Source organism: Patagioenas fasciata, chromosome 2, assembly GCF_037038585.1.
Source record: "Patagioenas fasciata isolate bPatFas1 chromosome 2, bPatFas1.hap1, whole genome shotgun sequence".
Classification (NCBI taxonomy): Eukaryota; Metazoa; Chordata; class Aves; order Columbiformes; family Columbidae; genus Patagioenas; species Patagioenas fasciata.
Genome location: NC_092521.1, coordinates 160,662,025 through 160,677,069, shown reverse-complemented (window position 1 = coordinate 160,677,069; position 15,045 = coordinate 160,662,025). Strand labels below are relative to the sequence as shown.

The window sequence follows — 15,045 nt, the reverse complement described above, 5'->3', positions numbered from 1 at the left end:
AAAGCTCATCCAGTCCAATCCCCCTGCTGGACCAGGAACACCCAGATGAGGTTCCACAGGAAGGTGTCCAGGCGGGTTTGAATGTCTGCAGAGAAGGAAACTCCACAACTCCCCTGGGCAGCCTGGTTCAGGCTCTGTCACCCTCACTGTGAAGAAGTTTCTTCTCAAATTTAAATGGAACCTCTTGTGTTCCAGTTTGTACCCATTGCCCCTTGTCCTATCATTGATTGTCACCGAGAAGAGCCTGGCACCATCCTCATGACACTCACCCTTTATATATCTGTAAACATTAATAAGGTCACCCCTCAGTCTCCTCTTCTCCAAGCTAAAGAGCCCCAGCTCCCTCAGCCTTTCCTCACACAGGAGATGCTCCACTCTCTTCAGCGTCTTTGTTGCCCTGCACTGGACTCTCTCCAGCAGTTCCCTGTCCTTCTGGAACTGAGGGGCCCAGAACTGGACACAATATTCCAGGTGTGGTGTCACCAGGGCAGAGTAGAGGGGAAGGAGAACCTCTCTGACCTATTAACCACCCCCCTTCTAATCCACCCCAGGTACCATTGGCCTTCCTGGCCACAAGGGCACAGGGCTGGCTCATGGTCACCCTGCTGTCCCAGGACCCCATGTCCCTTTCCCCTCCGCGCGCTCCCGCCCCGCCCGCCATTGGCCACGCCCTGGGGGTGCGGGCCAGCGTTGCCGCGCGGTCCCGCCGCCGTCAGCCGCGGTGCGTGCCGGCGGGGGGGGGAGGCGGGTGGTGTGTCCCGCACGTCATATCAGCCGCCCGGCCGGGATTGGCTGCGGCGCCTCACCCGACCGGCCGCGGGCACCCGTGCTGGCGCGGCGGCTCCCGCGCTCGGCGCTCGCTGCCGGCCCCGCCCCGCCCGGAGCGGCCCGGCCCGAGGGGAGGGGTGGCGGAGGGGAGCGGCGGGGCCCGGCGCTGCCTCCGGCCGCGGGTAGGTCGGCGGCGGGTAACGTGACACCCGCGGCTGGGGGCTTATAAACCTTCCGCGGGGCGTGGGCCTGTGGCGGCGAGCTGGGAGGGAGGCGGTGGAGCTGGTGGCTATTCGTTGTCCCTCACGGGCCGAGGCGGTGGCGGGAGCAGCCCCCTGAGGTAAAAGGGCAGGGAGACCCCGGTGGGGTGAGTGGGAGGTGGGTTTATTCTCCCGGGCCGGGAAGCGAACCCCATCCCGGAGGGAGAAGGGGCTGTGGAGCCCGTGTTCTCCTCTGCGGCCGAGCCATTCGGGTTTCTGGGGGCAGGGACCCGCTGCTGCCGGCCGGGGCACCGGAGCCCCTGGTCCTGGGACTGCTCCGATGGGTCCGGTCACCCCGCTCCTGCAGGGCCCTTCCTCCTCTGAGCCGTTTGTCCGGTGCCTCTGTATGAGGTTGGTTGCTGCACCCACAGTGTGTGTCAGTGTCAGGGGTTGACCTGACCCTTGCTGGGGGTTTTAACAGCCTGTCCTTGTGTGTGTTTTCCAGGGCTTCAGTGAAGCCAATGCCCAGACTGGAGAACTGCACCTGGAGCTGCTCCTGCACTGCCAGGGGCCGGCACAAAACCCAACTGGAAAGCACAACTGCCCCGTTGGCTGCCAAGGTGGACGAAATGCTGAGCTCCTCTGTCTCCAGCCCCTCGCTGATGTCGGTGGGTCCCGGAGCACGCAGCCCCAGCACCTCCAGTGCCAGCAGTACCAGCAGCACCTTGAACTTGAGTCAGCACCTGGTGCAGAGGAGTGTGGTCCTTTTTGTGGTTGGTGCTTTCATGGCCCTGGTGCTGAACTTGCTGCAGATCCAGAGAAATGTGACTCTGTTCCCTGATGAAGTGATTTCCACTCTCTTTTCCTCTGCCTGGTGGGTGCCCGTGTGCTGTGGGACAGCAGCAGGTGAGTTACGGACCCCCACGAGTGTTTGTTTGGGGTTTTGGTGGGTTTTCTTTGTTTTGTTGTTTTTTTTTTTTTTTCCTCCCTATCCTCCTGTGGGGAGGAGAAGTGGGGGGTTACTTGAATTTGTGACCCATGCATGTGGGAGCTTAGAACTTCCATCACACAGTGGGTGATGCAAACTCCAGCTTTTGGAAGGATGCATGCCCGTTCCAGCTTTATCCATGGGCACGAGCCACCCACGCGTGTCCGAAGGCTGCTTTTTTTCAGCTGATGCACTCTGTGGGTCGAATGTATTTTTCCTGCAGCATGGTGCAGTCTGTAAGCGCCACTGAGCAGCTCCGGCGCCGTGGCGCGGAGCCGAGCATGGACACACACGCTTCCCACGCACCTTGCAAGCCGCGTTTCTCCAGGGACACCCGCGAACCGGCTGCGGAGTTTCCCCGCTCTCCCCCCTCTGCCCCACGGCCGGGCACGAGTGGGGCCACCCCGTGCGGTGGCCCCGCCCCTCGCCGCCCATTGGCTGCCGACGAACTGGTGAGTGGCGGGCGGAGCTCGCCATTGGCTGTCGCTGCGAACTGGCCACGGGCTGGGCCGAAAAACAAGGAAGTCACGTGTAGGGGCGACCAGCCCGCTCCTCGGGTCCGGCTCTAGAGTTGCAGCCCGAAATACCCCCGAAAACACGGAGCTCGATGCGGTTGGCGCAGGAGCCCGTGCACCAGCGTTAATAGGCCTGTCCTGGCTGAAACAAATCAAAATAAGGGCTTGGTGAAGTATTGGGGCGGTTAAAAAGGTGTTAAGTCTTAGGAAATAAACGTACTGTAATATTTTTATGTTGTCGTTGGAAGTGCTTTAAGCAACTCTTCCTTTTTTTAATGCGGTGATGTTGCCATGTGATACTTGTAAATCAGAGGGTATGAGTGATAAAGCATAAACTTGAATGAATTGTAAACGGAATGCTAAAAAGAGATTGCCATGAGATACACTCCAATGAGAGTTCTCACAGCCCTGCACAGTTGGATTAAACTTTGGCATTTAGCTGCTCTCATGAGGTTAAAAGTGGTGGTAAACGGCAACAGAGTAATTAAACTGTTTCAGCGTCAGATCACTTTTTTTTTTTTTTTTTTTTGTTTTAGAATATGTCTTACAGCCTTCTTCACATGGAACTTATTCCCCTTAGGAGTTTAAGGAGGGGGAAAAGGGAGTAGGAAAGGAAATACACATACATGTTACATACAGTTAAAGCAACATGTCTGACCCTGGAGCTGGGAACATATGGAGTTGCAAGAATGAAACTCATCTAGTGTTTGCTAGCAGCTGAGCTAACACTAGCCTGTGTTTTTCTCCTTCAACCAATTTGGAGACTGATAAGGCTGAGAAAATGCTGTATGAGGATAAAAACTTTGCCTGGTTACTAGTATGAGTAGTTATTTTTCCCTGACAGATGGCACATGCTTCTTTAAGTTCAGCTCTGCTTCTGCTTGGTATCAAAATTCATCTGATTTGGATGGCAGCATAGACTGAGTTGCAGCCCAGCAGAAGGAGAGAAAACAGCTCTGCCAAGAAACTTCTGAGTCCAGGCAGTATTCAGGGCCTCATTCACAGCTAATGAGTCCAGTTTGTAAACTGTCTTCCCTGCACAGGAGCAATAAATGCATATTCCGTTCCCCACTGTAACTTAGGTTTTAGTTATACTTTGTTTGGTTTTATACCAATAAATAACATATGCTCAGGATGTCAAATGATATATGCTCATGGGAGAAACAGAGCTTGAAGTCAATACCATATCTGCTTTAAAAGTCCAAACAAACTATTGCTTGTTAGTTTTGGTTGGATGGTTTGTTGTTTTTTTTCTAAAAGGGGAGTAATAATTGCCTTTTCATCAGGCACCTCAGCACTTTGTCAAGCACTTATTTTCCAAACTAATATTTAGTAATATTGAAGTAATCATTGTATAACACTTAGTACAAGTAGTGTTGCTTCTCTTGCAGCTGTTGTTGGCCTGCTGTATCCCTGCATTGACAGCCACCTTGGGGAACCACACAAATTCAAGAGAGAGTGGGCCAGCGTAATGCGATGTATAGCAGTTTTCGTTGGAATTAATCATGCAAGTGCTGTATCCTTGAACTAGTTTATGTTGTTGCTTGATGTGTTTTTTCCATTGTCATGAAACAGCCTCTCCCATTCCTGCCTGGGAGAGCTACAAGGTGAGGATGGTGCTGCTGGCAGAGGCATAAATTTCCGTGAGACTTTAAAAGAGCTAACATAGTTCAATTAAAAGTAATTGGGGGCTACTGAGAGTGGGGAGGGATAAATATCATAGTATGTCTGTTTTAACTGCAAGTATAACAGTGTAGGATGTGTAACTTAATCGGTATGTTGTCTACATCTAATACTTAGCACAATTAGCTAGTGATTTACACTGAACTGCTCAGTAAGAGTGTTTTTTGTGTTGAATAATGGTGGTTTGAGCAGAAAACCTAAATCAGTAGGGATAACTGGATTACTTAGGACAAAAAACAATCCATAAAAGGTAAATATGTTACAATATAATATATTCTTTAGATGCTCAGTGTGACAAAAGTTGGTGTTACTTTTGCACTCACGCTTCAGTCAAAGGCAGCAAGAGCTCTGGTTGCTTGGCAGGTCTGAAAACCAGATCCTGAGTGTATTGTGTTTAGAGATATAGAATCCTGCTTGCTTCCAGTTTGAGTTCTGCATTGTTCAGTTTCAGCAGCAGGATGCCTACAAACTTAAAAGGATTGTCCTTAACATCTTTTTTCCAGAAACTAGATTTTGCAAACAATGTCCAGCTGTCCCTGACTCTGGCAGCCTTGTCACTGGGTCTTTGGTGGACATTTGATCGTTCAAGAAGTGGTCTTGGACTTGGAATTACAATAGCCTTTGTAGCAACTCTGATAACCCAGTTTCTTGTATATAATGGTGTTTATCAGTAAGTTATACTTTTAAAATACTATTTCAGCTTTCTTGTCTTAACTAAAAACAGGGGTGGACATGCACTGAAAGTTAGTTGTTAACATATTTGGCATGTCCTTATTATAAGACATTTTATTTGTCTAAAGCAGCTGATTGTCCAGTTGTTCCAGGTGATCAGATTGAGAAGTGGGGCTGGAGGGTGGGGAGCAGGTAAGTTGGGATGTGTGTTCAACTGGGAGTAGCTCACCAAACTGAGCTTCTACTGACTTGGTATATCATTAACTGGCTCTCAGGAGAGAGGATTTTTAAACTCTGCTTGCTAGGACAGTGGGGTTTAGAGGCTTATTAAGTGAACAGACCTAATTTGATCTCCCTATTTCTTCTTTTTTACTGTTCTTTCTGTTTGGGGCCAGGGAGAGAATTCTATAGGGTCTTGTTAACAGTAGGTAAGGTGATAGTCATTGTCTCTAACTTATTTCCTTTTGTTTACTAGGTATACATCCCCAGATTTTCTTTACATCCGTTCTTGGCTTCCGTGCATTTTTTTCTCAGGAGGTGTGACTGTAGGAAACATAGGACGCCAACTGGCTATGGTAATTACTGTATAACTAGCGTGTCCTCTTAACAATCCAAATGCCTTCCATTGTTATTAGTCCAAGAACAAACTATGCCTTAAAGGGTATGACTCACAAATTGACAGAGATAAATAGATATCGTGCCAAGAGTTGAAATGTAAATGTACAACCTGTGTTGCCAGTAGAGTGGAAAATGTATTAGTAAGTGTTTGAGTATCTTCTGGATTTAACTTTTTTCCAGCAATAGCCTAAATAAGACTGGAATCAGTACGCTGCATTTGTTGAGAATATTAATCACTCCTGCTCCATCAGTACTTTGAATTAGCATCTGTGGTAGCTAGAAAGCTGAGACATAGAGGAGCTTTCTCTAACTATTTTTGTAGTAAAGCATTTTTTGTTATGTAGATGAAAAGACATGTCCCTGTATAGCATTAAATTCCAACACTGTAGAATCAAATATGCTCTTTCCAGTCACTTAAGATGTAGTTCAAGTATCACTCCATATATGGGACAATGTGGTACAAATGACTCTCATTTGCCAGGTTCTTCAGTGATTATTTCCTTGTAGCGTACCTGAGAGTAAACCTGGCTGTGTGCTTGCACATCAGTCTAAAGCTTGGTTGTGAGGAGTTCTGACAGTGATAGATAGTAATAATTAAGACTGTATTGATTTAACTTCTGTGTTCTTTACGTTGTAAGTCCTTTATACTGGAAAACATCCTTTAAATATTTCACCTCTCTAAGACTGCTGTGATTTAGGTGCCTTTCTTTTTTACTAAAGCAAGGGCATTTTTAGACTTCAGAGTTCCTGAAATATTAGAACTGTTTAGTGTGTGGGAAAGCTGCTTTTTGGGACTGAACCGTAAGTGAGTAAAAAGATTAGTCTAAAGCTGGCTGTCTTGCCTGGAACAGGCTTTTGGTCTCTTCTGCTTAGTCTTGCTAACCCAGTGGATGGATGCTAATGTACTTCTGATGCAGATAGTCTAAACTTAATGCTGCAGATGGCCAGGCTTGCAGACAAGCTGGGGAAGAGAAGCACGTTGCTTGACCACCACTGGCTGACATTAAAGATGAATTTCTTTAGTACTGATTCTTAGCTACACTACATTAACAGTAACTCTTGCAGAAAAGACTGTTTAAAAAAAAAAAGGCACAAGGCAAATCTGCTCCTGTTATTGAGGCTTTTCTTTTGTGCTGACTTGCTACCAATTAATAGATTGCTGGGGAGCGTGGTTGCAATCTTAACTTCACAGTCAATTTTGGTTTGCTTGGAGGTTCTTTAAAACACAAGTTCACTCCCCCTTCAAATCCCAGTGGTGCATACTCTGTGTGTGTTTTTCTTAGGAATACACGTATGGGGAGAAGGGAGGTATAATTTAGCTTTTTAAATTTGCCACTGACATCAAGTGAAAAAAGATATATTAATGTGTAGTTTTATTTAAGCTTTGTTATTGCAAGCAGAGTCTCAAAATAAAGTTATAGTCAGTTATAGGCTACATTTCTATATTTCACATTGGTATACGCAGCACTTCCAGTTATTATGCTGCTTATGTTAGAAAGCAAAGGAAGGGAGCCTTAGAGAAGGAAGAACTAAAATTAAATTTAGGCACATAGGACTTCTTCTTTTTGCTGTTGACTTCTTTTCACCTGGCATCTCACCTGAATGTAGTTAAAATCAGACTCACTCCTGCCTGCAACTTTCCTGTCAATCTTGTCAACTTCCTTCCAAAGAAAGAGGGAAGTCAGCAAGGCAAAGCATTCTATTCTGGTTGTTTAGAAATGCCTTATGTGTTTTACAGTAGTATTACTTAATCTGGAAAAACTTTGAGAAGCTAAACATTTTTTACAGAAATACTTCTACAAGTCACCGTGAAGCATTTAGTGCTGGAAACTGAAGTCATTCCACTTCTCCAGCAGAATGGTAGCATACATATTGCTAGGAGCTTCCTCTGTGGAGATGACTGAAAAGCATGAGTCTGTTTTGTCAGCCATTGTGAATGTGGCAAGGAGATGGAATATTGCATTTTTTTTTTAAGCAAAACCTGAATAAACCAGCTATTTTTGTAGCTACGTTTTCCTGTAGTCCCTGAGCTGTTTGACTGCATGTGACAGTTGCAGATCAAACAGGACGTATTTTCTGGGCATGTCTAGAGTAGAAGGGGGCACATGTGGAAAATACTCCAGCGGAGTAAAGTTGCCTTGCTTCTTCTTAAGGCCCTGTCTAGTTTTGCAGTTAGAAAAGAAAGCAAAAGTAGTAGAGTAAGTGTTGCTGAGACGGTGCTTCCCATCCTGAAAAACATGAGCTGGGAGATGCTTCCTGCTTTTCAGTCACTGGATTTCAAGTGAACTTAAATGCAGTAACCAGCTTGAGGATGAAATCAAACAGGTTTTTTTGATAGCTTGATTTCAAAAGAAAAGATGACAATGCTGCTTCAGTCAGCTCTTAATGCTCACTATGACAGCTGAAGTTGCTCAGTCGGTGTTCACCAGCTGGGTGGCTGTTTGTTTTGAGTTGTAACCATCATTCTCAACATCTGGCCAACTAGGGGAGTATTCAGAATTGGACCTCACAAATATATGTTGATTGTTTCTGCTTGAGATGGAACTGCGAATGCATTCAATACTTGCAAATACATTTACTTTTTGGCTCTAGAATAAGAGCATATTACAGACTTTGTTTTAAAGAAAAGTTGGTTAAATTTCTTACACTGACATACTAGAGCCTTTCATACTAGAAAAGGCTTAGAAGGAAATGAAGTCTATCTTTCACCAGGCTTTGGTTGGATAATTAAGTAACTTTTGCTTGAAGACCAGTTTGAAAGAGGGCTGCTAACAATCTGAATTAATGCCTATTAAGTGAAGCAGTGTGTACCTTCTACTGAGAAATAAACTGAAATAGGGAGGAAAGCTAACAAAGTGTTACAAAAAGCAGTGCAACAGGCAGATGGATTTATTAGATGCACTAATTGAGGCAGCACAGAACTGTAATGAGGGTTGTGTGTTTTTTTTTTTTGTCTGCAGTTAAGGAACATGTCCTTGTTGAGCTTGTCTGATAGGTCATTGTCAGCCTAACTGAACAGCCTAACTGAAGTTACTTGACTATTTAGTCATTGAAAATGTTGCATCATATAGTCACTGAAGAGATGGCATTAAAATATAACATGTTTTTAATGTTTGTTTTTTCCATAGGGTATTCCAGAGAAACCACACAATGATTAAATCTTTGAAGAAGAGAGCACGGTGGCAGTGTGAAAGCAACATTACGAAGATGCGTTCCCGTTTTAAATTGAAGATTATTTAGAGAAAATAATCTCTTTATGGGCTCACTGCACAAATGACTTGTGGAAAAAATATTAATCCATTCTTAGAATAGCCAAGTGAAATTAACTGCTTATCTTGAAATCTTACCCTGATTTACCACATAAGCATTTGCGTATGGCTGTTCTCTGGAAGAGTTTAACACCACGTTGCATACAACTGTTCAGGCTAAGTGGCAGCTTTCCAAGTATTAGATTCCAGTGTAAGCTATTGAAGCAGCTGCTGTATTTTAAAGCCTTGAAACTGAAATTTAATTACAAGCTCTTGTATCAGTGCCCAAAGGAAGTAGATCGATGGTGCTTAACAATGATGAAGTATGGTTTAATAGGAATAGTATTTATCCAAATCTTAAAAAAAATAGGGTTATTTTAAAATAAGAGTGATCGAAACAGATTATAGGCATTGCACTAATGCTTTTAGGAATCTTATGAAGGAATCATGCCCTTACTTGTAATGCTGCATTAAGATTCTGTCTGACTGTGGAGAGGGTTGGAGGGACAAAGGGTTGGAAGTCACTTAGTTTGGAATTTCTAAATTACTTCAGTACAGCAGGTGGTCACTGGAGACAATCTTGTTCTAAAGGGAACTTTATCAGGAAGTTCTGACTGGAAATTTCATTAATTCTGAAGTTTGCAGTCAGATTTGCAAGAATTGAGTTCTGACCCCAATTCAGTAAGAAATTTAAGTGTGCGTGAGTACTTCTGTTACTATTAGATACATGCTTCAGTATCTCACTAAATGGTGTCGTGGGTATCTTAAATGTCTGGTGTCACTGAAAAAACGTGCATTGCAGGCCATTGCTTGGCCATCAAGTACGTGTTCCCAACTCCTTAGATTTGCAGTTTCCTCCTTGGTTTTGCTTCTGTTTGAGTCAGGGTTTGGACTGAAATTATTGGAAACAGAAGCAGGCCTAAAATGTGATTTAAACTGTATGTGAAGAATAGCAGACAGCTTGTTTTCATAGTTCAGTTTCTGAAAGAGATCACTACTTGTTTTTTCACAACCCTATAGAACTTGCAATCTGTGATTGCCTTCTTTAAAAAAGAAAGTGCTTATGTCACTACATTAAACATTTGGTGTTTATTAATACTTAGTTCTGGTGAGCACAATGTATTCATTTGATAGCTTAGACCACAGGAGACCTAAATAGCAAGTATTAGGTCTTAAAGTTGAAGTGCAATGTACAGTAAATCTGAGCCTCATGTTCTCTTCAATATTGATCATTACTTATGAGAGATTACAGAGAAAAGGGTTCTGAGTTCATTTCAATGCTGCATGAAGTCAAATGGAGCAATAATTTATTTAACTAGGAAAGCTAGTTTTGTTGTGTCTTTCATTGAACCCAAATTTTTAGAAATACTCCAATTTTGTGGTTATGGTGTACTTGTAAACTTTTATGGATTTGCCTTTTTGTATCATCCTTTTTTGTGTGTGTGTGTTCATTTCCAATCTTACATGGCTTCAGATGTAGTTAGAGGCATCGGTTAAAGATTGACCCATCAAAAAAGATGTTGAGACAAGTAGCAGTGTTCTGGCTGTTTTCACTCTTCTAAGGGAATGCTATAGCTGCTGCTTGTGCTTTTTTTGTAGCTGGGGAAGTTTAGCACAAAGTCTGTATTACAGAGCAGACCCCAGTTCTAATCTTGCTTTGATGTAAATCAAGAGTAATTTCATTGGTGTAAGATCCTTCCTCAAATGTTTAAAACTTAATCTCATTTTATAGGGCTACTTGAAGAAATTAGGTCCTCAGATCAGGATTGGATCAGCTCAGCTGTTTTAAGCTACCTGCTGAGGAGACAGTTTTGTAATCATCTTGAAACCAATTTCAAAATGTTATAAAACCAGAAGTAAAGGTGACAGTGATCTCTACACCTGTAGAGAAGCATTTAAGATTTGTTTGTAAAGACTGAATCTAAATCCATATGTGTTAGAAATAATGCAGCCAAAAATGTAAGTCAAAAGTTCTTTTTTTGCCAATACTTTGGAATATCTTAACCAAAGTGATTTAAGTTTGGAAGGGGAGTGAAGAAAATTTGCACTATTCTGAATTTGAACACTTAAATTCTCATTCTTACTGATAAGTTTTCAGCGGCGTGTTTGGTTTTACACTTTTTTTACTATTAAAGTTTTAAGATCAAGTCATATTTGCCTTGGATTCTCTGTATTCACATTATGCAGGAATCTTTCTTGAAAAGGACAGTTGTTGTGGTTGTATAACAAATACTCAGTCATGCATACTCAGTGATTTAAAAACCAAAATCCTGAACTGAATTTAGAGATCAGCTTTTGGAGGGGTTTCCAGCATGGGTTATACAGCTGAAGGAAAACAGTCTCACTGCTGTGCCAGGAAAGGCAGCATAAGCATATGTTGTGGTTATGTGACTTAAGGTACAGAATCTTATTACCATTATCTTCCAAGATCCTGAAATTCATAATTTTAATTGAAATATGGAGAGGGCAGGGTAAACATGGCAATTCCTTTGGAGGCTTGGTTATCTGTGGTGATGGTTATCCAAGTCTAAAGCATCTTAAGGAGAGCAAACAGTAGGAATGAGCAAGCACAGCTGGTAAGGCTGAGCAATTCTGTAAATGTTGTCACCTGATTTAGGGAAGATAGCATCTTGTAAACTTAGACAAAAAAGTCTTTAGTTTTACTGCACTTAAATATTTATTTCAGACTTGTAGAAGCAGCTACATTTATGGTGGAAACAGTAGCAAGGCTTTTTGATGAACCGTCATCCATACCAGTGCAGAGACTGTCTTAGGTGAAGGCAGTTTCATTAAAAGCTTATGAACTATTTTTACCTTAAATAGCCCATGTTTGCTTAACTTCAGTTCATGCTCTGTGGCAGCTGAGGATGGAGCTGTACATACAGGTACACTGCTTTCCCTCAACTGCTGCTCAGATTTTGTCCAAATGAATTGAAAATACATATTGGGGAAAAAAAAAAAAACCAGGATACAGCCTGGTCTTGGAGGACTAGGACAGGATGGTCTCCTTTTGAGACAGGAGAGTGTATAGAATTTCTAAAGAAAAAAAGTCTTCCCAGCAAGAATGATGATCTGACCTGTGCATGGTTCCTGCAGATTCATTCAGGAGGTTTATTCAGCCTCTGGCTTTAAGTGTGGGGATTTGCAGGTGCTAAATTAGCCACAGGAGGGCCCATGGTCTGTTCTCTGAGTACAGCAGGAACATATTGAGATGAATAATGAAATTAAGTCTCAATTGCCGTCCTGCACATCAGAGTAGCTCCAAAATTCATGAGAACAAAGCAGTACACACTGGACTAGTTGAACAAAATAAACTCTAGGAGAGACCATGGACAGGCTGAGAGAGTTGGGGTGTTCAGCCTGGAGAAGTTATTGTGGCTTTTCAGTGCTTAAAATGGGCCTATAAGAAAGATGGGGACAGACTTTTTAGAAGGGCCTGTTGCAATAGGACAGTTTTAAACCAAAGAAGGGGCGATTCAGGCTGGACATGAAGAAATCTTTTGCACTGAGGGTGGTGAAACACAGAAATGCAAGTTGTTCGCTTGTGACCATGAAGTTCTTTAAGACAAAGCATGGTGGTTTTTCTGACTCCGTTTGGAGTTGCAGTGTACAGAGAGATTTAAGAAAGCTTCTGATCAGGTGGCTTGGGACAACCACAGCTTGGAGAAGACTTTATCCTGCAATGCAGAAAGGCCCACAGCCAACTGGGAACATGCCCAGCAGTACCTACAGCCTTTCCTATCCATCACCAGAGAACTGCTGGGACATACAGGATTGAACAAGGAGGCTGTGATCCCTTTGTGGGGGAAGATTCCTAAACCTTGGACTTGGACACAATAGAGATGTTATGTTACAAACAGAGGTCGTCTAGGAGCAGGAGATGGCATGATCACTGAGAGAGGTCACTAAGGTCTGGGTTTTCCTGGACTTGTTAGGATGCTCCTCAGCTCATCACTTGAAATCTGACCCATGATGTGGGGCTTTGTGGGTTCACCTTGCTTCCTGTCACCATAGTCAGGCATGTATGTGAGGGCAACTGCCCAAACGCGGCACTATCTGTTCACATCTTCCACCAGAGGTGGCTGTGGGAGATCTGCCACTGCAGCAAAACCAAGATCAGACCCTTATTTCTTTTGCATGAAGACAAGACCTCTGAGCATGAAATTTGTCTCAACCGACACACTAGTTTTCATCTTGAAATGTGTTGGTTTGATTTTGACCGTTGAAAAGTGGTCCAAGTAATCTTAACAGTAAAATATTTTGCCCATTCGAAAGCCTAAACCATTATTTTTATAAAAATGGGATGAGTGATTTCAATTTTCAGACTTGTTTTCTTGGTTACTTTTTCATGGTACAGAGGTTTGTAAGAATGTGCTGGATTGGGAATTATTTTGTTTTGATAAATCAGCATTTTTTGAAAGAAAAATTAAAAAGGTATTTAAGGTATTCCTGATCACTTTTACCAAGTATCCCCTTGCTCACTCACCCCTCTCATCAATCTTTCATTTCCTGGCCCAGCGTTAATCACTTTATTCTTCCTTCATGTCCCTTCTCGACTGAACAGCCTCCTCCAGACTTAACACCAGTGTCCTCACCCTTTGGACTTCACCTTTCTCTGTGTCACCACAAGGGTGTCTTGAAAGGCAGCAGAGAGCTGTGCCAGATCTCTAGCCTGCACACTGCACTGACTCCACCTTTTCATTCTCAGAATTTACCCTCACCTTGTTCAAGGCTTTCCGCCACCGCTTTCTTCCAGCCTGTTTCTGAACCTCTTCCCACAATAAAAAAGTCAGCTTGCTGGAAGGACCCGCATCCCTCATCTCTGTGCCTGCGGTAGCAAGTGGGGAGCTGGGTTCTCCTGCAAAATCTCTGCCTTGTTCTGACGATCGCGTTTCAGAAGATGAACTGAAGGTTTGTGGGGTTTTTTTTCATTTTGTTTTTTGTTTTTTAGGTTTGGTTTGTTTTTGGTTTTTTTGTTTGTTTGTGCTTTTTGTTTGTTTGTTTAATTCTCACCTGTTCTGCCCTGGCTCAGAAGAGCAGCTTTGCAGTGCCAGCAACGTAACTGTCATGTTGGCCTGGGGACTGCCCTGAGTTCAAAGAGCAGCTCTGGGAGGTGGAACACCTTGGACTGGGTGTTAACTCTGAAACCTACAAGCCATCATTTCGTTTTTAATACCGGTACCTGTTGCACTGTTGGTGCTTTATAAAAAACAAGCTACTGTTAAATTGAATGCTATGTATAATTTGAATCTGATGCCATTCAAAAGCATTCAAAAACTTGTCTATGATCCCTGATCACTCCTGGTGTGCAGCTGGAAGACCAGAGACGCAGGTGCTTCTGGACCTTCTGATCTTTCTGCACAGAACCATGCTGGTGGGCTGAGCAACGTGCTCTGATTTCTCCAGGAAATTTGCTACTGCCAGTGGAAGAGGTGAAACAAGCTGTTGTAGGAAAGACATGCAACACATCCCAGCCAGCATCATGCAAGCCCACTCCAAATTTTACCCTGCAGGGATCAGACAGCAGAGTCCAGAAATCTCTGTGAAGCTGATGGAGATGCAAAGCTTGAGCTAAGGAAGAATCACTAGGAATACATAACCTGCTGACTTAGTCAGCATTAGCAGAATAAATAGTGCAAAAATCAGAACTTCAAGAGCTCTGTTGTGCAACAGACAAGCAAAGCTCATTCATTCCTTGCAGAGCTCTGCAGCAATTAACTTCTTTGCAAACTCTGGTTTTAACCATTTTTCCTTGCTTTACTGAAACAACCGGTCAGTGCAGTCAGTGAAGTCCTGATCCCAGAAAGGATTCAAACGCAGGAGAAAAGAGATGAAGTCAGCGGGATGGGAGATGTGTTGAGCATCACAAGCAGCTGCAGGTCTGGAGTTGTGCTTGCAGAAGGCAGCAGCAGCTGTAGGAGAGCAGCAGTGACTGTCAGGGCTGAGGGCTGGAGGTCAGCTCTGGAGTAACCCTTCTACCAAACCTCCCATAGATCACCTCCTGACCACCTTGCTTAAGGCTATTTTGGAACAAGTTGAGTAAGAATGAAGAGCTTCACAGTAGAAAGCAGCTGAGGTATCAGCTAAAAGTAGAAGATAGTGATGGTATCTAACAAGATAACCAGCCCTGATGATTTCACTCAGATTTTCATCAGATTTTTTTCTTTTCTTGCAAAGAAAGCACTTGGTATAGTATCATCAGGGCAGATCCTCAAGTCACTGCTTAGTTTTCACTTCATCTTCATTCAAACAGCTTGCAGTGCTGCTGGGATGAGAGTCCTACTGTGGTATGAACAAGTTCATACTGAATGCAGACTTGAAGATACAACCTGGGGATTAGCAATTCTCTTTGT

General features: G+C 43.6%; 1 protein-coding gene across 1 annotated transcript; it reads left to right on the top strand.

Annotated features, from left to right (window-relative positions):
• The first annotated feature begins 935 nt into the window (after window positions 1-935).
• Window positions 936-10,843, top strand: INSIG1 (insulin induced gene 1). The gene is made up of 6 exons (XM_065832369.2): window positions 936-1,108; window positions 1,474-1,874; window positions 3,863-3,987; window positions 4,658-4,824; window positions 5,302-5,401; window positions 8,573-10,843. The coding sequence occupies exons 2-6, from the start codon at window positions 1,490-1,492 to the stop codon at window positions 8,600-8,602; spliced, it is 807 nt and encodes a 268-aa protein (XP_065688441.1). The 5' UTR covers window positions 936-1,108; window positions 1,474-1,489; the 3' UTR covers window positions 8,603-10,843.
• The last annotated feature ends 4,202 nt before the right edge of the window (window positions 10,844-15,045 follow it).

Bases quoted from the DNA above. Each gene is read 5' to 3' on its own strand.
- INSIG1 (XM_065832369.2), top strand. From the start codon at position 1,490: ATGCCCAGACTGGAGAACTGCACCTGGAGCTGCTCCTGCACTGCCAGG. The intron at 4,825-5,301 runs GTAAGTTATACT...TTTGTTTACTAG, and splicing joins GTATATAATGGTGTTTATCA to GTATACATCCCCAGATTTTC. The intron at 5,402-8,572 runs GTAATTACTGTA...TTTTTTCCATAG, and splicing joins TAGGACGCCAACTGGCTATG to GGTATTCCAGAGAAACCACA.